Source organism: Rhinopithecus roxellana, chromosome 5 (assembly GCF_007565055.1).
Source record: "Rhinopithecus roxellana isolate Shanxi Qingling chromosome 5, ASM756505v1, whole genome shotgun sequence".
Taxonomy (NCBI): domain Eukaryota; kingdom Metazoa; phylum Chordata; class Mammalia; order Primates; family Cercopithecidae; genus Rhinopithecus; species Rhinopithecus roxellana.
The window spans coordinates 103,506,512-103,531,596 of NC_044553.1; the positions used below are offsets into that span (position 1 = coordinate 103,506,512).

At 37.5% G+C, this 25,085-nt stretch overlaps 1 protein-coding gene across 7 annotated transcripts in view; it reads left to right on the forward strand.

The window, feature by feature from the left end:
- RALGAPA1 (Ral GTPase activating protein catalytic alpha subunit 1) overlaps positions 1-25,085 on the forward strand; it is a 311,458-nt gene that overhangs the window by 96,427 nt on the left and 189,946 nt on the right. For all 7 annotated transcript variants that reach the window (XM_030930785.1, XM_030930791.1, XM_030930789.1 and 4 more), the window contains exons 14-16: positions 2,934-3,063; positions 4,851-5,088; positions 6,270-6,431. In XM_030930785.1, coding sequence (XP_030786645.1) covers positions 2,934-3,063; positions 4,851-5,088; positions 6,270-6,431 — 530 coding nt within the window. The remainder of the gene's footprint in view (positions 1-2,933; positions 3,064-4,850; positions 5,089-6,269; positions 6,432-25,085) is intronic.

Sequence of the window (25,085 nt, forward strand, 5' to 3'; positions counted from 1 at the left end):
TTCTGCTATTTTTCCTATTGTCACCATAACTGTCGCTTAGATTCACCTTCCTGTTTCTATATATCCTTACTTAAATTTTTTTCTTCTCTTGTTTCCATTTTATATTTGTACTTCTGTATAGTTCTTATGAAAACTTTATTGATCCCTAAAATACTTGTGTAAATGTCTGTTTATCACCATAGAACCGAGAACCCCTAGAAGGTATTTACAGGTTGTCTTATTTTTATATTTCCTACATTTCTTAGTATAGTACATTATATATCATTGGTGCTCTATAAATACTTGTCTAATTGATTGGAAAAATAGACCTTTTGGGGATATGCAGTTCTGCAGTTTTTGTAAAAATGAAATGTTTATCATAAAATTCAAACAAAGAAAAGTTTAAAAAAAGAAAAAAGCTCAGAGGTTCACTCTCTAGAGATGTTAGTGATGTTTGTGCTTTGGTGAATATCTAGCTCATCAAACCACACACACAGTTATATAGTGTTATACCATATATATATGCCATAATTTTCTTAACCAGTCCTCTACTGATGGACATGTAGTTATTTCTCTTTGTTTTGGGGCAAAGAGAGGACCATGAACATTCTTATATATATTTCATTTTCCTCTACAGTGACAAAACATAAATTAGGCATATGCTTTGAGTAAGTATTCCTAATTTTTTAAGAAATAAGACTGATTAGTCAAAGCATATGCCTAATTTATGTATAAAATGGCTTTATATTTTGAAAAGATTCTTTACTAACAGTATTAATAGAATTGCATGTAGAAGTAGTTTTTTTTTTTTTTTTTTTTTTTTTTTTTTGTGAGACAGAGGCTCGCTCTGTCACCCAGGCTGGAGTGCAGTGGCCAGATCTCAGCTCACTGCAAGCTCCGCCTCCCGGGTTCACGCCATTCTCCTGCCTCAGCCTCCCGAGTAGCTGGGACTACAGGCGCCGCCACCTCGCCCGGCTAGTTTTTTGTATTTTTAGTAGAGACGGGGTTTCACCGTGTTAGCCAGGATGGTCTCGATCTCCTGACCTCGTGATCCACCCGTCTCGGCCTCCCAAAGTGCTGGGATTACAGGCTTGAGCCACCGCGCCCGGCCAGAAGTAGTTATTGTTAACACATTTGGGACAATTCTTTGTGCCATGTAGCTTTCTAAGCACTTTACACATATTTTCTTACTTAATTCTTACAGCACCCTATGATACAGATAATACTGGGAAGTTAAGTAACTTGTCCTTGTTCACACGGCTATTGAGCAGTGAACAGAGATTTGAACTATGGTTTTTCTGACTTCAGAGCCCAAGTTATTATTAGCCCGTAACTATACTACATTGGACAATTATTTTGTTAGTCCTTTTTTTTCTTTCTGTATACTTTGAATCATTGATGAGCCAGATTATAGTGACTACCTTGCTATATAGAAAACAATTTTAGAATTTTTGTTAATTTTTTAACTTCCCTTGAAGTAATAGCATTTTGGGATGTTTTTCATATATTTTACATTGAATTTTTCTATTGAGAGAGACGGTTTCGCCATGTTGCCCAGGCTGTTCTTGAGCTCCTGGGCTGAAGTGATCTACCTGCCTTGACCTCCCAAAGTGCTGGGATTACAGGTGTGAGCCACCACACCTGGCCAGAATTTGTAAAACTTTATTAATTAAAATCATTTTTATCGTATTACAAAGTGAAAAGATTGTATGATTTATGAGTGAGTTATGGTTTGACAACAAATAAGATTTATTTGGAAAATCTATGCTTTATTGCATTTGTAGTTGATTTCAAGTAGCTTTTTATTTCAGGTAGCTAAGCTGGAAGCATAAGGTTACAAATGTGGCACCTTTGATTTTTATCCTGTGAATAAATACATGCATTTATTTGCTAATATGTCCAGGATATTTTTAATGTAGTGATAGTTTTCTGTTTGATTCTACTCTGACTTCTCAGAGGAACCATGACATCTAGATCTAGGATCTGTTGCTACCCCTTCCACATTTCTCACAGTGGCTGTTCCATGTATCACGATGCCTGGAATGGACTTGCAAAATAACCAGAGGGGAGGAGGCTGTGATAGAGAATTGGGCTGATATACCCAACTGAAAGTCCCTTGTTAGCCTCTTTTTTATATGTAGTTGAATCAAGTTTTGAAATATCATTGTAAATAAGGTAGTTTTATGGTTTTAATAATAAGCATCTAAGAGAAAGAGGCAAGGTAAGGATAATAATAGAACTGGTTCAACTTGCAGTACAGACAACAAATTAAAGATTAAAAAATGGCATAATGAAAAGAGTGGAAAGAAACAATAGAGTAATGGCCCTTGATTAATTATCAAGCTCACTGCAGACTCAAACTCCTAGGCTCAAGTGATCCCCCCACCTCAGCCTCCTGAGTAGCTGAGACTATAGGCATATGCCACCACACCCAGCTAATTTTTTTTTTTTTTAAGAAACAGGTCTTGCTATGTTGCCCAGTCTTCTTTGTGATCTGTTAATTAAGATGTCATCTAATTTCTGAAATTGAGATTGGTATGATTCTGAATATGTAATTATTCTCCATATTATAAAGATGGATTTGATTGGATTCCATCTGGGTAGAACTATATTGTGTAGATGAGTGTTCTTCAGATAGCTCCTTAAGATTGCTACTTGATTTGTGGTTGGGGAGATGGGAGCATTCTCCACATTATCACTTTGATTCCTCAGCTTTTGAATAGGGTTTTATTTGATGAGAGGATATTGTGGCTGATAAATGATTTTAAATGATTGATGTTGATATATAAAATGGAATTTTAATTTTTAATATTTAAGGAACTCCAAAAATTTGAAATTATCTTTCAAAGATGTTTGATATTTGAGTTTTTATAAGAAGTATATATTTGAAAGTTAACTGTTAACCAAATGCAAACATATGCAAGAAGGAAACATTAATCAATCTTTATTTTAAGGGAACAGATGCTGCTTGTGTTGCTCAGAGTGACGGAGTCTGTACTGAAGATGCCATCACAAGCTTTTCTACAGTTCCAAGGGAAAAAAAATATGACCTTGGCAGGTCGACTTGCAGGACCACTTTTCCAGGCAATAAAAATAAATAAATAGATGAATAACTGGATAGATATGGGTTTTTTTGTTTTGTTTTGTTTTGTTTTGTTTTGTTTTGTTGTTGTTGTTTGTGTGTCTTTTGAGATTCATTGAACCCTGAACTTGTTACCAGGAAAAAAATGTTTTAAATTAGAGATTATTTCTTATTTATTAAGGGATCTTTTGTAGAGCTAACTTAAAAGTTGCTTATCTAAATAAGCTATTTGCCCTACATACAACCTAGTATGAGTGGAGGTAATATCAGATCTGTGAACAAGCAGGCTAATGATATTTATTTTATCTCTTGTGTGGTATACATAATGTGTGGTTGCAAAAACTTAGCAGTGTTTCAGGGATAATGACCTGACTGCTTTATGAGTTTCCATATCTCTGGGACTGCTAGGAAAAACTGTCTTTTTATGTTATTCTGTAATAATGAAAAAGTAATAAATAATTAAGATTGATTCTTATCATGCTTTTTTTAAGTAAGACTTTATTGTCCTCCCTTCTCAATTGGTGGTAGTTTGATTACACAGGAATTCTATATTGTTTTTTAAATCTGAGGATAGAGTGTTGACTTGAAATGTATTATGGATTCTTTGAAAAATAGAAAACAAAATATTGTTTTTTAAGATGATACATGAAATACAAATACTTGATTCTTAATGTCAAAGGTAAAAGCTGTCTCAGATCTAATTCTTGGCCATGAGTGTAGCCATTTAAATTGATTGGAGTTTTTTTTCATATATTAGCCGTTTACCTAAAATTATATGCTGGTGTTGAACAGTTCTTTAAAACCAGCTACATGTGTCATCTAAACTCTTAACTTCATTAACCATTTTTTGTTTTTTCATTCAAGTTTACCCATTGTTAGAGCTAACCTGATGGTGGGAGCTACAGGAAGATAAAATTTTATCTTGCTATGTGAAACAACTTTTTTTTGTAGTCTGAGTATTAAAGTAGTCTTTTTTTTTTGGTAGTCTTTCTTTTTTGGTAGTCTGAGCATTAAATTAAAGATAGATTGGGAGGTCACTAGTTACTACAGGTCTGTACCTAAACTCTGTTCATTTTCATCTTTACATTTCAGGTATGAATTTATGTGAATTCCTTTCTAAATGTTGTAGAATTAAGCTTTTGAGAATCTTTATTTTATGACTTGTTTCTTCAATCAGAGGACATATCTTTAGTAGAAATCTGCAAAATCTCAGGGGGTACTGGCTAATCAGTTTCTGTCCTTTTATGAATTTTTTTATCCTGTGATCAGATTTATTACAGAATGCTTTTAATTTAAAATTTAATTTCAATGTTTACATATACATTTTCAAAAATACGTTTGATTAAGTTAAATATATCTCTATTATGTTGTTTCTTTATATTATTAAAAAACATTTTCGAGTTGTGGTTAGTGATTTCCATCCTTAATTTGGGAATGTAAGTTTTGGTTTTTTAGTTCAGTAACTCAACATTTTCAACACTTAAAATATGGAGACTATTTTTTAAATAGTATTTATTTAACATTAATGCAGCATAAGAGACAGTTATAGATGTAGGGAGATTTCTTGTTAGTTTAGATTGCTGGATGTTGGGAGCTGGCAGTTGCTGAAATGAAATTTATAGTAGATTCTGACAATTACATGAATTGCTTTTACAAGTATTATCTACTAAAAAAGCATGAGATTTTAAATTTTGCTTCTTTTTAAGTATTTTTTAAAGAATTGAATATCTGATTTTGAAGTCACACACTAAACACATCTTATTGTTATTTCTGATATTTGTCTTTGTAGACCCTGATAGTTGCCTGGATCAAAGCAAACCTAAATGTGTACATCTCCCGAGAACTTTGGGATGACTTACTGTCAGTATTGTCATCGTTGACCTATTGGGAAGAGTTGGCCACTGAGTGGTCACTGACTATGGAGACATTAACTAAAGTTTTAGCTAGGAATTTATATAGTTTGGATCTCAGTGATTTACCATTGGATAAGCTGAGTGAACAGAAACAAAAAAAGCACAAAGGGAAAGGTAAGAATTGTTCATAGAGATGCTCTATATAAATTTGTTTAAATAATTGAGTCAGGGAAAACCATTCCAGGGAGAGGGTGAGGGTGAAATAAGTAGAATCTTAAATATTTTATTTTTAAGAATTAAACAAAATGAAAATGTATAAAATACAATTCCTTTTTATCATAAGCAGTTTTTTCTTAGAACTGAGAAGGTGGTTTCATGTTACTCTATTTAAAATGTACATAATAATTATTTTAAAAATGGTTTTTGAAAGCACTTACTTAGTTTTAACTAAAAGCAAACATTCCCTAGACATGAAATATGTGTCTGTCTAATGTTAAAAGGGAGTGGAGCAGTAGTGTAATGATAATATCATTAATATACATTTTTTAAAAACTCAGTTTGTTAGGATTTTGCCTTTTTTTTCCCCCAAGACAGGTCCTCACTCTGTTGCCTAGGTTAGAGTATAGTAGCACGATCATGGCTTACTGCAGCCTTGACCTCCCAGGCTCAAGGGATCCCCCTGCCTCAGCTTCCCAAGTAGCTGGGACTACAGGAATATGCCACCGTGCTCAGCTAAATTTTTTTGTTTGTATTTCTTGTAGCTGCATGGTTTCACCATATTATCCAGGCTAGTCTCGAACTCCTGGGCTCAAACAATTTGCCCACCTCCACCTCCCAAAGTGCTGGGATTACAGGTGTGAGCTACTACACCCAGCCAGTATTTTACATTGTTAAATATTAGTTGCTAGCTAGAGTTTACATCTAAGTCACATTTCATACTTTTGTCCAGGGTATTATGTGCTCAAACTACTTTTTGCTGGACTATATTTCCCAAGTGGCTATTATTGGCAGATTAGAGATTTAGTAACCATCACCACAGGATGGGTTTTGTTTAGCACATTTCCTGTCTTTTTTTCTTGTCTAAATGTTTCATTTTTATTCCAAACCAAGTGGGTGGCAGAGAATTTCTAATAGCTTATTGCTAGTGGTGTAATTTTAAAATTCTGCATCAGTTTTGGGATATGATTTATACCTAAAGTGAAGCTCATAAAAGCCTTACAGTACATAGCGTTTTATCTTATTACTTTATAATTTATGTAAGCAAACCTAAGACTCTGAGGCAAGGTAGCACACATAACTTGAAGATATTATTGATCAAGTAACAGTATATTGAGATTGAAAATCTACATTTCTAGGAGTTGGACATGAATTTCAGAAAGTTTCAGTTGACAAGTCATTTTCTAGAGGATGGAGTCGTGATCAGCCTGGCCAAGCCCCAATGAGACAGAGGAGTGCAACAACCACTGGTTCTCCAGGAACCGAAAAGGCGAGGAGTATAGTACGGCAAAAAACTGTTGGTATGTACTCTTGAAAATCATGAGAATGGTACAGGGCACTACATTTATAGTCCTTGGTAACAATTTATATCAATATATCATTTTTCTTACCAGTTGATTGTTGTGAAATGAAAAACTACCATAGCAAAGCCGTTTTTCCAGAAGTACTCAGTGTCTTGTTATATGCTATGTTATCCCTTTATGCTATTAAGATTTATCAGACATTCTGTGGTTTGTTTTACTGTAGAGAGCCGTAATTTTAAAATGTTATTTTACAGAATTGAAGAAGTAGAACTGTGATTCACTTTACAGAACTCAAGCATTAACTGGTATAGTTTCATTAAAGGAATGTACTCACAAATATGGAAAATTAGGGTAGCTAATTTCCAGTGCTACATTTATATAGTAGATTAGTTTCACAAACTTCCAACAAGAATCTCATTTTCTCTGCTGGCAGACAGCTGAGGCCAACATGGAGTCTATTCCTGAGTTTCTTGCTGCTTTTAACAAAAATGGAAGAACGTTCTATAACCTGGGAAATAGCAACAAAGGAACAATGTTGGGAACAATTTCTGGGCATAAAATCTCACAGCATACTGTGGAATTAGCTACCATCTCGTTCCTTTTTCTCAGAGGTTTATAAACTTGGCTGAATTATAGTAGAAAGAGAACTGCAATGAGAAACAAGGAGGGCTTTTTCCTAATCTCTTTTCTTACTTCTCTTTGATCACTACATAGCTAGGTAACCCTGGGCAGTCTACCAAATGTTTGTAGGCTTTTTTTAAAAGAGAGATCTCACTCTGTTGCCTTTGTTGGATCGTACGTAGCTCACTGCAACCCTGGACTCCTGGGCTCAAAGTGATCCTACCTCATCCCTCCCCTGAGCCTCTTGAGTAGCTGGGACTACAGGCGCATGCCACCATGCCAGGCTAACTTTATTTTTCATAGAGACAGGGTCTTGCTATGTTGCCCAGGCTGGTCTTCAGTTCCTGGCCTTAAGTAGTCCCCCCACTTTGGCCTCCCAGAGTGCTGAGATTACAGGTGTGAGCCATGGCACCCAGCCTTTTCTAGGCTTTTTAAGTACTTCAGCTGTGTAGTGGGAATGATAATACCGCTCATTCCTGAAACAAAATTGCCTGAAGTTATTCCAGGGTTTACAATCAGTGCTTCTATGGCAAAAGAATTTTCCATGGGAATGTATCTGTATTTAATGGTAATCAGTGAAAAACACTTAATTTTAGAGAAATTTAAAGCCATTGTTGTAAGGATACATCTTGTATAAAAAATTAGGTTCTAAAATGTTAAGAATTATGGTTTGAAAGGAGGAAACAACTAGAAAGAAAATAAGAGATTAAAGATTTTAAAAATTAAAATACATGGTTAATGTAAAATCCTTTAAAAGGATAACATATTCAGAATTGTCTTATGCTTTTAAAATAAGCATAGAATTACATTGATTGTACGTTCCAAGCTAGAATAATAAGACAATATATAAAGAAAAAGTTATTGTACTATTAAAATGAATATAATGGGAATTTTACTATAAAATTACTTTTTGGAATCCTAAGGAAAATGATTATATTTGAAATGCCTTCCTTCATTTTATATTAATGTCACAATTATAGAAAATATTTGTGTATTAAGAAATTGTTGGCTGGGTGCTGTGGCTCACGCCTGTAATCCCAATACTTTGGGAGGCTGAGGCGGGCAGATCACAAGGTCAGGAGTTCAAGACCAGCCTGACCAACATGCTGAAACCCCGTCTCTACTAAAAATACAAAAAAAATTAGCTGAGCGTGGTGGCATGTGCCTGTAATCCCAGCTACTCGGGAGGCTGAGGCAGGAGAATCGCTTGAACCCGGGAGGCAAAGGTTGCAGTGAGCAGAGGTAGAGCCACTGCACTCCAGCCTGGGGCAACAGAGGGAGACTCCATCTCAAAGAAAAGAAGAAATTGTTCTTTTAAGTGTAAATTTTTATTTTATTTCAATCTAATCTTTTTTAAAAAGTACATTTTTTTTTCTGATTATAGAAGTAATTTATGCTTAGTGTGGAAAGTAACATTTAGGGAAGCATAAAGACCCATTAGCTGTCTAATGAGAAGTAATCATATATTGATTATATGATTGTTGGCATATATCTTTGTAGTCTTTTACATAGCATGTAATGAGTAAAATATTCATGCTGACTTCATAGCTCATGGTGATTACTTTCTAGTTGTACTAATGTCAAAACAGCCTTGTCTGAACTGAACAAGCCTATCAAACAAAGTTAAAGCCTTAAAAATTTGTTGAGAAAGGTACCTGCATAAAGTTCAAAAAAGGGGCAGCAGATTAAATTAGGATGTTCTTTGGGCATATTTTTAAAAATTTTTAACATTACTGTTTTTTTTTTCTTTCTGAGACAGTGTCACCTAAGCTAGAGTGCAGAGGTGCAATCTCAGCTCACTGCAGTCTCTGCCTCCGGGGTTCAAGTGATTCTCCTGACTCAGCCTCCAGTAGCTGGGATTACAGGCGCACACCACCACACCCAGCTAATTTTGTATTTTTAGTAGAGATGAGTTTTCACTATGTTGGCCAGGCTGGTCTTGAACTCCTGACCTCAAGTCATCCACCTGCCTCAGCCTCCCAAAGTACTGGGTTTAACATTAATTTTTCCGGCCTGGGCAACATGGAAAAACTCTGTCTCTACCAAAAAAATACAAAAAAGTTAGCCGGGTGTAGTAGCACATGCCTGTAGTGCCAGCTACTTGGTGGACTGAAGTGGGAAGATCTCTTGAGCCCAGGAGGTTGAGGTGGCAGTGAGCTGAGATCACACTACTGCACTCCAGCCTGGATGACAAAGTGAGACCCTGTTTCAAAAAAAAAAAAAAAAAATCATCCATTTTATTTATTTATTTATTTGTTTGTTTGTTTATTTATTGGGATGGAGTCTCGCTCTGTTGCCCAGGCTGGCATGCTCTCAGCTCACTGCAACCTCTGCTTCTGGGTTCAAGCGATTCTCCTGCCACAACCTCCCAAGTAGCTGGGACTACAGGCATGTGCCACCATGCCTGGCTAATTTTTGTATTTTCGGTGGAGACAGAGTTTCACCATGTTGGCCAGGCTGGTCTTGAACTCCTGACTTTAGGTGATCCACCCACCTCGGCCTCCCAAAGTGCTGGGATTACAGATGTGAGCCTCTATGCCCAGCCTTTATGTTTTTCATAAATGTACCTGGTTAAAAATTTAGACTGTGATTAAGTGTATACATTGTAGTAAGTCTCCCTCATCAGTATTCCCCACCCTCCCATTTCACCTCACTAGAGGCAATCACTATTACCAGTTTCTTGAGCATCCTAAAGATACTTTATGTCTATACAGGCCTATAGCATAACATATACAATCTTGTGAATCATGGCTTTACACATGTGAATGAAAAAAATTCCTTTAAGTACTTACTATAAAATTGCTGTTCTATGCATTAAGGATATAGTTCTGAACAAAGAAAGTAAATTCCACTGGGGCTGACAATTCTAGTGTTGGAGAAGAAATATAATAAGCAAATAAACCAGTAAACATGTCATGAGGTAGTAAAGTTATGAAGAAAAGTCAGTCAGGATAAAGGAATAGAAAGTGTTGGAGCTAAGGACATAGGACTGTTTTAAATAGGGAGGTCAGGGAATGCTTATTCTATCCTATAAGAACAAAGACCTGAATTGGGAAGGTGCATTCCAGGCAGAAGGAAAAGTGAAAAGTCCCAGAGCTAGGAATGTGCTCTAGGGCTTTTGAGTGTTTGAGGAGGAGGAAGGAAAGAAGAGAGTGTTAGGAGATGAAGTCAAGCTATAATGATATATCTTAAAGATTATTATATATCAGAAAAATGTTGGCCAGGCACGGTGGCTCACACCTGTAATCCCAGCATTTTGGGAGGCCGAGGCAGGAGGATCAGTTGAGGCCAGGGGTTCGAGACCAGCCTGGACAACATGGTAAAACCCCATCTCTACTAAAAATACAAAAATTAGCTGATCATGCTAGTACACGCCTGTAGTCTCTAGACCCTGCTACTCAGGAGGCTGAGGCAAGAGAATTGCTTGAACCAGGAGGCGGAGGTTGCAGTAAGCCAAGATTGTACCATTGCACTCGGCAGAACGAGACTCTTGTCACACACACACAAAAAAGTTGAACTTCCTACATCATAATTACATGGAAGTACTATAATTTAACCTATCTCCTGAAGATGAATATACTTTTTATAATTTTGCGCTATTAAAAATGGTGTAGAATAGGCTGGGCACAGTGGCTTATGCCTGTAATCCCAGCACTTTGGGAGGCCGAGGCAAGTGGATCACCTGAGGTCAGGTGTTCAAGACCATCATGGCTAATACGGTGAAATCCCATTTCTACTAAAAATACAAAATATTAGCCAGCATGGTAGCGTGCGCCTGTAATCCCAGCTACTCGGGAGGCTGTGGTAGAATTGCTTGAACCCGGGAGGCAGAGGTTGCAGTGGGCCGAGATCGCACCATTGCACTCCAGCTTGGGCAACAAGAGCGAAACTCCATCTCAAAAAAAAAAAAAAAAGGTATAGAATATACTTACGTGGGGGCGGAGCAAGATGGCCGAATAGGAACAGCTCCAGTCTCCAACTCCCAGCGCGAGCGACACAGAAGACCGGTGATTTCTGCATTTTCGACTGAGTCTCCACCTCTGGGGACAGCGCACAGCTGAAGACCAACAGGGGAAGTAGCGGGAGCCGGTGCAGACGCGAACGACTCTGTCTGACAGCTTTGGGGAGAGCCGTGGATCTCCCAACGCGGAGGTTGAGATCTGAGAACGGACAGACTGCCTGCTCAGGTGTGTCTCTGACCCCTGAGTAGCCTAGCTGGGAGAAATCCCCCACTAGGGGCAGTCTGACACCCCACACCTCACAGGGTGGAGTACACCCCTGAGAGGAAACTTCCAAAGGAAGAATCAGACAGGTACACTCGCTGTTCAGCAATATTCTATCTTCGGCAACCTCTGCTGCTGATACCCAGGCAAACAGGGTCTGAAGTGGACCTCAAGCAATCTCCAACAGACCAACAGACAGTCCTTCTGACTGTCAGAAGGAAAACTATCAAACAGGAAGGACACCTATACCAAAACCCCATCAGTACGTCACCACCATCAAAGACCAGAGACAGATAAAACCACAAAGATGGGGAAGAAGCAGGGCAGAAAAGCTGGAAATTCAAAAAATAAGAGCGCATCTCCCCCTGCAAAGGAGCGCAGCCCATCGCCAGCAACGGATCAAAGCTGGTCAGAGAATGACTTGGACGAGAGGAGAGAAGAAGGCTTCAGTCCATCAAACTTATCAGAGCTAAAGGAGGAATTACGTACCCAGCGCAAAGAAACTAAAAATCTTGAAAAAAGAGTGGAAGAATTGACAGCTAGACTAATTAATGCAGAGAAGATCATAAACGAAATGACAGAGATGAAAAACATGACAAGAGAAATACGTGACAAATGCACAAGCTTCAGTAACCGACTCGATCAACTGGAAGAAAGAGTATCAGCGATTGAAGATCAAATGAATGAAATGAAGCGAGAAGAGAAAACAAAAGAAAAAAGAAGAAAAAGAAATGAGCAAAGCCTGCAAGAAGTATGGGATTATGTAAAAAGACCAAATCTACGTCTGATTGGGGTGCCGGAAAGTGAGGGGGAAAATGGAACCAAGTTGGAAAACACTCTTCAGGATATCATCCAGGAGAACTTCCCCAACCTAGTAGGGCAGGACAACATTCAAATTCAGGAAATACAGAGAACGCCACAAAGATACTCCTCCAGAAGAGCAACTCCAAGACACATCATTGCCAGATTCACCAAAGTTGAAATGAAGGAAAAAATCTTAAGGGCAGCCAGAGAGAAAGGTCGGGTTACCCACAAAGGGAAGCCCATCAGACTAACAGCAGATCTCTCGGCAGAAACTCTACAAGCCAGAAGAGAGTGGGGGCCGATATTCAACGTTCTTAAAGAAAAGAATTTTAAACCCAGAATTTCATATCCAGCCAAACTAAGTTTCATAAGTGAAGGAGAAATAAAATCCTTTACAGATAAGCAAATGCTTAGAGATTTTGTCACCACCAGGCCTGCCTTACAAAAGACCCTGAAGGAAGCCCTAAACATGGAAAGGAACAACCGGTACCAGCCATCGCAAAAACATGCCAAAATGTAAAGACCATCGAGGCTAGGAAGAAACTGCATCGACTAACGAGCAAAATAACCAGTTAATATCATAATGGCAGGATCAAGTTCACACATAACAATATTAACCTTAAATGTTAATGGACTAAATGCTCCAATTAAAAGACACAGACTGGCAAACTGGATAAAGAGTTAAGACCCATCAGTCTGCTGTATTCAGGAGACCCATCTCACATGCAGAGACATACATAGGCTCAAAATAAAGGGATGGAGGAAGATCTACCAAGCAAATGGAGAACAAAAAAAAGCATGGGTTGCAATCCTTGTCTCTGATAAAACAGACTTTAAACCATCAAAGATCAAAACAGACAAAGAAGGCCATTACATAATGGTAAAGGGATCAATTCAACAGGAAGAGCTAACTCTCCTAAATATATATGCACCCAATACAGGAGCACCCAGATTCATAAAGCAAGTCCTTAGAGACTTACAAAGAGACTTAGATTCCCATACAATAATAATGGGAGACTTCAACACTCCGCTGTCAACATTAGACAGATCAACGAGACAGAAAGTTAACAAGGATATCCAGGAATTGAACTCATCTCTGCACCAAGCGGACCTAATAGACATCTATAGAACTCTCCACCCCAAATCAACAGAATATACATTCTTCGCAGCACCACATCGCACTTATTCCAAAATTGACCACATAATTGGAAGTAAAGCACTCCTCAGCAAATGTAAAAGAACAGAAATTATAACAAACTGTCTCTCAGACCACAGTGCAATCAAACTAGAACTCAGGACTAAGAAACTCAATCAAAACCGCTCAACTACATGGAAACTGAACAACCTGCTCCTGAATGACTACTGGGTACATAACGAAATGAAAGCGGAAATAAAGATGTTCTTTGAAACCAATGAGAACAAAGATACAACATACCAGAATCTCTGGGACACATTTAAAGCAGTGTGTAGAGGGAAATTTATAGCACTAAATGCCCACAAGAGAAAGCAGGAAAGATCTAAAATTGACACTCTAACATCACAATTAAAAGAACTAGAGAGGCAAGAGCAAACACATTCAAAAGCTAGCAGAAGGCAAGAAATAACTAAGATCAGAGCAGAACTGAAGGAGATAGAGACACAAAAAACCCTCCAAAAAATCAATGAATCCAGGAGTTGGTTTTTTGAAAAGATCAACAAAATTGACAGACCGCTAGCAAGGCTAATAAAGAAGAAAAGAGAGAGGAATCAAATAGATGCAATAAAAAATGATAAAGGGGATATCACCACTGACCCCACAGAAATACAAACTACCATCAGAGAATACTATAAACGCCTCTACGCAAATCAACTAGAAAATCTAGAAGAAATGGATAATTTCCTGGACACTTACACTCTCCCAAGGCTAAACCAGGAAGAAGTTGAATCCCTGAATAGACCAATAGCAGGCTCTGAAATTGAGGCAACAATTAATAGCCTACCCACCAAAAAAAGTCCAGGACCAGATGGATTCACAGCTGAATTCTACCAGAGGTACAAGGAGGAGCTGGTACCATTCCTTCTGAAACTATTCCAATCAATAGAAAAAGAGGGAATCCTCCCTAACTCATTTTATGAGGCCAACATCATCCTGATACCAAAGCCTGGCAGAGACACATCAAAAAAAGAGAATTTTAGACCAATATCCCTGATGAACATTGATGCAAAAATTCTCAATAAAATACTGGCAAACCGGATTCAGCAGCACATCAAAAAGCTTATCCACCATGATCAAGTGGGCTTCATCCCTGGGATGCAAGGCTGGTTCAACATTCGCAAATCAATAAACGTAATCCAGCATATAAACAGAACCAAAGACAAGAACCACATGATTGTCTCAATAGATGCAGAAAAGGCTTTTGACAAAATTCAACAGCCCTTCATGCTAAAAACGCTCAATAAATTTGGTATTGATGGAACGTACCTCAAAATAATAAGAGCTATTTATGACAAACCCACAGCTAATATCATACTGAATGGGCAAAAACTGGAAAAATTCCCTTTGAAAACTGGCACAAGACAGGGATGCCCTCTCTCACCACTCCTATTCAACATAGTGTTGGAAGTTCTGGCTAGGGCAATCAGGCAAGAGAAAGAAATCAAGGGTATCCAGTTAGGAAAAGAAGAAGTCAAATTGTCCCTGTTTGCAGATGACATGATTGTATATTTAGAAAACCCCATTGTCTCAGCCCAAAATCTCCTTAAGCTGATAAGCAACTTCAGCAAAGTCTCAGGATACAAAATTGATGTGCAAAAATCACAAGCATTCTTATACACCAGTAACAGACAAGCAGAGAGCCAAATCAGGAATGAACTTCCATTCACAATTGCTTCAAAGAGAATAAAATACCTAGGAATCCAACTTACAAGGGATGTAAAGGACCTCTTCAAGGAGAACTACAAACCACTGCTCAGTGAAATCAAAGAGGACACAAACAAATGGAAGAACATACCATGCTCATGGATAGGAAGAATCAATATCGTGAAAATGGCCATACTCCCCAAGGTTATTTATAGATTCAATGCCATCCCCATCAAGCTACCAATGAGTTTCTTCACAGAATTGGAAAAAACTGCTTTAAAGTTCATATGGAACCAAAAAAGGGCCCGCATTGCCAAGACAATCCTAAGTCAAAAGGACAAAGCTGGAGGCGTCACGCTACCTGACTTCAAGCTATACTACAAGGCTACAGTCACCAAAACAGCATGGTACTGGTACCAAAACAGAGATATAGATCAATAGAACAGAACAGAGTCCTCAGAAATAATACCACACATCTACAGCCATCTGATCTTTGACAAACCTGAGAGAAACAAGAAATGGGGAAAGGATTCCCTATTTAATAAATGGTGCTGGGAAAATTGGCTAGCCATAAGTAGAAAGCTGAAACTGGATCCTTTCCTTACCCCTTATACGAAGATTAATTCAAGATGGTTTAGAGACTTAAATGTTAGACCTAATACCATAAAAACCCTAGAAGAAAATCTAGGTAGTACCATTCAGGACATAGGCATGGGCAAGGACTTCATGTCTAAAACACCAAAAGCAACGGCAGCAAAAGCAAAAATTGACAAATGGGATCTCATTAAACTAAAGAGCTTTTGCACAGCAAAAGAAACTACCATCAGAGTGAACAGGCAACCTACAGAATGGGAGAAAATTTTTGCAACCTACTCATCTGACAAAGGGCTAATATCCAGAATTTACAAAGAACTCAAACAAATATACGAGAAAAACACAAACAACCCCATCAAAAAGTGGGGAAAGGATATGAACAGACATTTCTCAAAAGAAGATATTCATACAGCCAACAGACACATGAAAAAATGCTCATCATCACTCGCCATCAGAGAAATGCAAATCAAAACCACAATGAGATACCATCTCACACCAGTTAGAATGGCAATCATTAAGAAGTCAGGAAACAACAGGTGTTGGAGAGGATGTGGAGAAATAGGAACACTTTTACACTGTTGGTGGGATTGTAAACTAGTTCAACCATTATGGAAAACAGTATGGCAATTCCTCAAGGATCTAGAACTAGATGTACCATATGACCCAGCCATCCCACTACTGGGTATATACCCAAAGGATTATAAATTATTCTACTACAAAGACACATGTACACGTATGTTTATTGCGGCACTATTCACAATAGCAAAGACTTGGAATCAACCCAAATGTCCATCTGTGACAGACTGGATTAAGAAAATGTGGCACATATACACCATGGAATACTATGCAGCCATAAAAAAGGATGAGTTTGCGTCCTTTGTAGGGACATGGATGCAGCTGGAAACCATCATTCTTAGCAAACTATCACAAGAAGAGAAAACCAAACACCGCATGTTCTCACTCATAGGTGGGAACTGAACAATGAGATCACTTGGACTCGGGAAGGGGAACATCACGCACTGGGGCCTATCATGGGGAGGGGGGAGGGGGGAGGAGGGAGGGCTTGCATTGGGGAGTTATACAAGATATAAATGATGAATTGATGGGTGCCGACGAGTTGATGGGTGCAGCACACCAACATGGCATAAGTATACATATGTAACAAACCTGCACGTTATGCACATGTACCCTAGAACTTAAAGTAGAATAAAAAAAAAAAAAAAAAGAATATACTTACGTATTCTTCTATATTTTGTGCATATATGCAAGTATATCTGTAGGTTAAGTCTGTAGGGTTTGAAATTAATTTGCCCTCTAAAGAGAGGAACCTTTGTAGCCTTAATAGATTTAAGTAAGGATCATTAGTAGATATCAAAAACATTAATAAGTGAAGGATTACTTGGGAAGAGGATATTCACTTGTTGCCAAGGACTATCTTACAGATTATTTATATTTGCAAAGGGTAAATATACCTTTACAATGGAGGGATCTGGAATCAAGCCTATATACCTAACTTCTAGTTTATAGTATATATAGGAGATAGAAGAACAAATTAAATGACTCCAAGAGAAAATAATTGAACAAAATTAGAATGTAGTACATTTTATGAGGACAACTGGTCTAGCCTCTTCAAAAGCACAGTATCATTTTTAAAAAGTTGAGGTGGGATCTGTTTTAGGCTCAAGAGACAATAACCAAATGCAATATATGAGCTCTCATGGAATCTTTGTTTGAAAAATAAAAATTATTTTGGGATATCTTGGTAACTTTGAATATGGATTAAATATCAGATGATATTATGGAATTTGAGTAAATTTTCTTAGGTGTGATAATGGTGTTGGTATATAGGAGGATGATCTTACCTGTAGATGAATCCTGAAATATTTAGGGATAAAGACTCATGGTATCTGCAGCTTACTTTCAAATACTTCAGCAAAAATGTACACACAAATATAAAGCAAATATGGCAAAATGCTAAGCAGTTGAATCTAGGTGGAGGTATACCTGTTTACATTACAATAGTCTTTTTTTTTTTGAGACAGAGTCTCACTCTGTCACCCAGGCTGGAGTGCAGTGACGTGATCTTGGCTCACTGCAACCTCCCGGCTTCAAGTGATTCTCCTGCCTTAGCCTCCCAAGTAGAGTAGCTGGGACTATAGGTGCACACCACCATGCCCAGCTAATTTTTGTATTTTTAGTAGAGATGGGGTTTCACCATGTTGGCCAGGCTGGTCTTGAACTCTTGACCTCAAGTAATCCGCTCTCCTCAGCCTCCCAAAGTTCTGGGATTATAGGTGCAAGCCACCACGCCTCACCACCTTTTAATTTTTTCTACGTTTGAAAATTTTCTTAATAAAAAATTGGGAAGAAAGAGGCTTTTTAAAAAGTCATTAGATGACTCGTATTGCCAGCAACATAGTGAACTTGATATTCTGGAACTATTAGATATTCTTGCTAGCATTTCGTCGCACCACTGGTTTGCAAACAGAGAAACCTGTAAGACTCTCCTTACTCACTTCCTTGACCAAAATAAACAAAACTATGAGCGGAAAATGGAGTGATGAGCAGTAAGCACGCTGGCAAAGTGGGGTGATCTTGAAGCAAATTGCTGATAATCACTTCTGGGATCCAGACTAAGACTTGAGCAAGCTTCAAGGTTGGAGGACTGAATTGAAGACTTTCATGTTAAATTGGCTGTCTTGACAAGGATACAAGTTAATTTCATGTCAGTAATGCTTCCTGGAAATTGTACAGGCAAACACAAATTACCTCTGGAGTAATTCACTCTCAATTAGGCCTCCAGAAATTCCACAGGTTAGAATCAACCAAATACGAGTTCACAAAGATTATTCAATAAACATGGAAACAAATTATATAAATGAGTTAGCAAAAAAGAGAGAGAGATTGAGATTCCTTAAGATTTTAATCCCTAATATTGGAATAAAATAACCAATTTTGTAACCAATAAAATAATTATGTTTGAAATGTTTAAAGAGGAAAATGATAAGCTCATTAAAATGATTAAAAGGAACCAAATAGAATTTTGAGAAATAAAAATATAATTCCTGAAAGAAAAAAAAAACGGTATTAAGCAACACATAAGATATAAATAAAGAGAGAATCGGTAACTTGGATTAGAAATTTGAGGAAATTACCCAGGACATTGAGATGGGAAATGTGAAGGAGAGGGTAAGAAATTTGTAGAACAGGATGAGAGGGTCTGATGTGTCTAGTTGGAATACCAGAAGGAGAGACTGAAGGAGAGGCAGTATTTCAAGAATGACAGAGAATGTATTAAAGCTATGAGTCTGTAGGAACAGAAGCATATAGTATACCAAATAAGTAAGTAGAAACCCATACTTAAACACACTGCAGTGACATAGCAGAATGGAAAGACAAAGAAAAGAGCATAAAGGCTGCAAAGAGAAAAAATACATAATCTTTCAGAAAAAAACAGTTATGCTGAAAACAGTGTTCCCAGCACTGACAATGGAAGACAGAACGGCAGGATAATATCTTCAAAGTGCTGAGGAAAAATAACTATCATTATAGAATTGTGTACTGACCAAACTTTCAAAATGGAGGGTAAAACAAAGACAACTGCATTGACCTTAATGATATAACTTCTAAAAGAATATGTCAGGAAAGAAAATTACCCCACATTTAAAGTCTGAGATGTAAGAAGGGTAAATGATCAAAGAAAGTGGTAAATGTGTAGGTAAATCTAAATAAATATTATCTGAATATAGTAATTTTGGAATTGAAGGGTAGAATTTAAATACTGGTCATTCATAATATATAGTTCAGGAAGAGTTTAGTGAGAGTATAAATATTCTCAAATCCTTGTTCAGGGTGAGGTAGAGAGCTGGTGTTACTGCATTAACTTTAGACTTTAAAAATATAGGGTAAAAAGGCAACCCAATTGAAAACGGACAAAAGATTTGAATGGACATTTCTCTAAAGAAGATACGCAAATGGCCAATAAGCACATGCTCAAAAACACGAGCTATCAGAGAAATGCAAATGAAAATCACAATAAGATGCCACTTTACACCCACCCACTAGGATGACTATTGTTTATCAAAATACGAATATTAAGTGTTGGTGAGGAGGTGGAGAAATTGGAATCCTTATATATTGCTAGTGGGAATGTAAAATGGTACAGCTACTTTGAAAAACACTCTGGAAATCAGTTCCTTTAAAGTTAAAATTATATGACCCAGCAATCCCATTCACAGGTATATATCCAAGAGACTTGAAGAGTGACTGCTCTCATCAATTTTTTTTTTTTTTTTATTTTGAGATAGAGTCTTGCTCTGTCACCCATGCTAGAGTGCAGTGGCACCATCTCAGCTCACTGCAACCTCTGACTCCTGGGTTCAAGCAATTCTCCTGCCTCAGCTTCCCGAGTAGCTGGGATTACAGGCACCTGCCACCATGCCTGGCTAATTGTTGTATTCTAGTAGAGACTGGATTTCACCATGTTGGCCAGGCTGGTTTCGAACTCCTGGCCTCAAGCAGTCCACCCACCTGGGCCTCCCAAAGTGCTGGGATTATAGGAGTGGGCCACCACGCCTGGCCCGCTCACTTCAATTTTATATACTTGTTGCCAAAATCAATTTTAGTCCAAAGTGCAGTTTATTTCCTATTCTCAGAAAGTTCATGACCAAAAATTAGCCAGGCGTGGCGGTGTGTGCCTGTAGTCCCAACTACTCGGGAGGCTGAGGCAGGAGGATGGCGTGAACCTGGGAGGCGGAGCTTGCAGTAAGCCAAGATCACGCCACTGCACTCCAGTCTGGGTGACAGAGCGAGACTCTTAAAAAAATAAAAGTTCATGACCTTCTGAGACTGACAAATTAATATCCATATGCTCTAGTATTACTATAGTATTGGGACCAATCTGATTCATTTTAATGGATTTTTCTGGTATAATTTCTCACTATTCCCTTTTGCGTATTGCACGTAAAAGCTTAAAAATAACTTCTGAATAATCCTGTAAACACAAAAACTTTAGATTCCTCCTCGTCATTGAGAAGGGGAGTAACCTGATACAACTGTTTTTAGAGATTAATTTGGAAATGTTGAGTACTGTGAATTTAAGAAGAAACTGGTGGAACCTGAAGTGGGTAGCTTTATTAATGTAAAGTCAGGACCAGGGGTGAAGGACGAACGGTGGGGATACAGAATAACCGAGTTGCTCAAGCTAGAAGTCTGGGAATAAGCTTCAACTCTTCTGACTCTCTCCTATATCCCCAAACTCTGATTGAATCATCATATCCTGATGATTATATCTTGAGCTAAGTATCTGTCACCTTTCTTCACTTCTTTACATTTCCACTGCTGCTATCTTGGTCCAGTACACCATTACATCTACATTGCTGCACGAGTTTCCTAACTTCCCTGCATCAGTTTTTCACAACCTCCAGATCCGTTTTCTACCTTATTGTCATAATGGTATTAAGAATAATTTCAAATTGATGTCACTTTTTTGCTTATATTTTTCAGTGGTCTTTTATTGATCTTGGGATAAAATTGAAAATCTTACCATGATTTTTATAAGGCCCTGTATGATCAGTCCTCTGCCCACTTTTCCAATCTCATTTTATTCCTTTCTCCTTTGCTCTCTACTTTCCACATTACTAGATTTCATTTATTAAAGCAGTGAGAGAAGAAAATTCACCAACCTGGAGTTCTAGATCCAGCTTATTTGTCCTTCAAAAGTGAAGGAGAGGCTGGGTGCATTGACTCACGCCTGTAATCTTAGCACTTTATAATCTTAGATTATAGGCATGAGCCACCAAGCCCAACCTATCTTTTTTATTTTTAATTAATCTAACAGCTAATGATATTTTTAACAAACCGAAAACATAATATTAGGTGATTATAGCTTGTGGATGGTGAAATGATTGACAGCAGTATTTTAAGGGATGAAAAGGAGGAATTGGGAATCCTTTTAAGTATGTCTAGCTGGAAAGTGGCACAGCATTGTTTTAAAAAGAGGACTTGGGTGGGGTACAGTGGCTTATGCCTGTAATTACAGCACTTTGGGAGGCCAGGGTGTTTAGAGTTCAGGTGGGAGGCCAGGTGGCTGGAGTTGCTTGAGCCCAGTTCAAACCAGCCTAGGCAGCATGGTGAAACTCTATCTCTACAAAAAAAAATCAAAAAATTAGTCAGGCGTGGTGGCTCGCACCTGTAGTCCCAGCTACTCAGGAGGCCGAGGTAGGAGGATCACTTGAGCCCAGGAGGTTGACGCCACAGTGTGCTGAGATTATGCCACCGCCCTCCCACTTGGATGACAGAATGAGTCCCTGTCTCAAAAAGAAAAAGAAGAGTTGGATTAGTTGTAAATGTATATTGCCAACTCAGGGGCAACCACTAAAAAGGTTTTTAAAAAATGTAGTATAGTTCATGTGCTAGTAGGGGAGAAAAATAGAATCATAAAATACTCAGAACCAGAGGAGACAGTAAAGAGTGGAATACAAAAAAAGGCACTGAATAGAAAACAGGAACAAACGTGGTACAGTGTTAACAGTATAGCAGTAATCACTTTAAACATTAGCTGTCTAAATAAACCAATTAAAAGACAAAGACAGTCTCAATGGATAAAAGAACAAGCCTCAAGTATGTGTTGACTATAAGAAATCCCTTTAAAATATAAACATACATAGATTAGACAGATTAAAAATGAAGGGATGACAAAAGATATACTATGCTAACATTAATCAAAAGAAAGTGAGACTAGTTGTACAGTCGTGTTATTTAACAAATGGGGATATATTCTGAGACATGCATCAGTAGGCGATTTCTTCATTGTGCAAACATCATAGAATGTATTACAGAAACCTAGGTGACATAGTCTACTACATACCTAGGCTGTATGGTGTAGCCTGTTGCTTCTAGGCTGCAAACCTGTACACCATGTAACTGTACCGAATATTGTAGGCAATTATAATATAGTGGTAAATATTTGTGTAAGCATATCTAAACGTAGAAATGGTACAGTAAAAATAAAGTATTATAATCTCTACAGCTAAAACAGAGTATTATAAATATCAAATCTACAGTAAAAATAGAGTATTATCCATAAGGACCACCATCATACATGCGGTCTGTTGGTGACCGAAACATCATTATGCAGTGCATAACATGACTATGTTAATTTCAGACGAAGCCGACTTTAGAACAAGGAGAATTATCAAGAATAAAGAGAGGTGTTACATAAAGATGATTAATTCTGGCCAGGCATGGTGGCTCACGCCTGTAATCTCAGCACTTTGGGAGGCCAAGGAGGTTGGCTCACCTGAGGTCAGGAGTTTGAGACCAGCCTGGCCAACGTGGTGGAACCCTGTCTCTACTAAAAATACAAAAACTTAGCCGGGCTTATTGGCACATGCCTGTAGTCCCAGCTACTTGGGAGACTGAGGCAGGAGAATTGCTTGAGCACAGAAGGCAGAGGTTGCAGTGAGCTGAGATCATGCTACTGCACTCCAGCCTGATCAACAGAGCAAGACTCCATTTCAAAAAAAAATAAATAAAAGATGATTAATTCTCCAAGAAGACATACTAATCCTTAATGTGTATTCACTGACAACAGAGTATCAAAATACGTGAGGCAAAAACTGATAATTCTGCCCAGAGAAATAGAAAAAGTAGTGGTACTGTGGTTGGATATTTAACATCTTTCTATCAGTAATGGAGAGATCCAGCAGGCAGAAAATCAGTGAGGACATAAATGAAGTGAATAGCACTATCAGTCAACTTGGTCCAATTATGACATCTATAAATTGCTTAATCCAGCAGAGATTATACTCATTCTTCTCAAACTCATGCGAAACATTCACCAAGACCACATTCTGGTCATAAAACATGTCTTAATAAACTAAAAGGAATAGAAATCATACAAAATATACCCTCTGACTGCAATGGATTTAACTATAAATCAATGACGGAAAAAGTTGGAAAACTCTAAAATACTTGGAGATTAAACGACACACTTCTAAATAATGCACAGCTCAAAGATGTTTCAAGAGAAATTGTAGAATATTTTGAACTAAATGAAAATATAACATCAAAATTTGTGGGCACTGAAAGCTGTGCTTAGAGGAAAATGTACAGTATTGAAATTATATATTACTAAAGAAGAAAGATCTAAAACCAGTAATCTAAGCTTCCACCATAGGAAACTTGAAAAAAACAAATCCAAAGTAAGTAGAAGAAAAGAAATAATAAAACTTAGAGCAGAAAACGGGGAAGTTGAAAACAGGAAATCACTAGAGAAAAATCAACAAAACTGCAAATTGGTTCTTAGAAAATATCAACAAAACCAATAAATCTCTAGCTAAGTTAAATAAGAAAAAAATAAGATATCAATTATTAATACCAGAAATGAAAGAAGAACCATTACCAGTGATCCTTTTATTATTATTATTTGTTTTATTTTTAATTTTTGTGGGTATACAGTATGTATATATATTTATGGGATACATGAGATATTTTGATACAGGCATGCAATGCGTACTCATCACATCAGTGTAAATGGGGTATTCATTACCTCAGACATTTATTCTTTGTGTTTCAAACCATCCAATTATATTCTTTTAGTTATTTTTAAATTTACAATTAAATTATTTTTTGCTATAGTCACCTTGTTGTACTAGCAAATACTAGGTCTTGTTCATTCTTTTTTTTTTTTTTTTGTACACATTAACCATCTGCACTTACCCTTTCCCCCACTATACTTCCAAGCCTCTAGTAACTATCCTTCTATTCTCTATCTCCATGAATTCAGTTGTTTTAATTTTTAGCTCCCACAGATAAGTGAGGGCATGTGATGTTTGTCTTTCTGTGCCTGGCTTATTTCACTTAACATAATGACCTCATGTCAGGATCTCATTCTTTTTTATGGTTGAATAATACTTTATTGTGTATATATACCACATACCCTTTATCCATTCATCTGTTGATGGATACTTAGGTTGCTTCCATATCTTGGCTATTGTAAATAGTGTTGCAGTAAACATGGGAGTGCAGATATCTCTTTGATAAACTGATTTCCTTTCTTTTGGCTATATACCCAGGAGTGGGATTGCTGGATTGGTAGCTCTATTTCTAGTTTTTTGAGAAATTTCCAAACTGTTCTCCATAGTGGTTGTACTAACTTATATTCTTACCAACAGTATGTGAGGGTTCCCTTTTCTTCACATCCTGGCCAGCATTTGTTATTGCCTGTCTTTTGGATAAAAGCCATTTTGACTGGGGTGAGATATCTCATTGTAGTTTTGATTTGCATTTCTCTGATTATCAGTTATGTAGAGCACCTTTTCATATACCTGTTTGTCATTTGTACGTCTTCTCTTGAGAAATGTGTATCAGATCTTTTGTCCATTTATAATTGAATTATTAAATTTTTTCCTGTAGAGTTGTTTGAGCCCCTTGTGTATTCTAGTTATTAATCCCTTGTCAGATGCATACTTTGCAAGTGTTTTTTCCCATTCTGTGGGTCGTCTCTTCACTTTGTTGACCATTTACTTTGCTGTGCAGAAAGTTTTTAACATGATCTCATCTCATTTG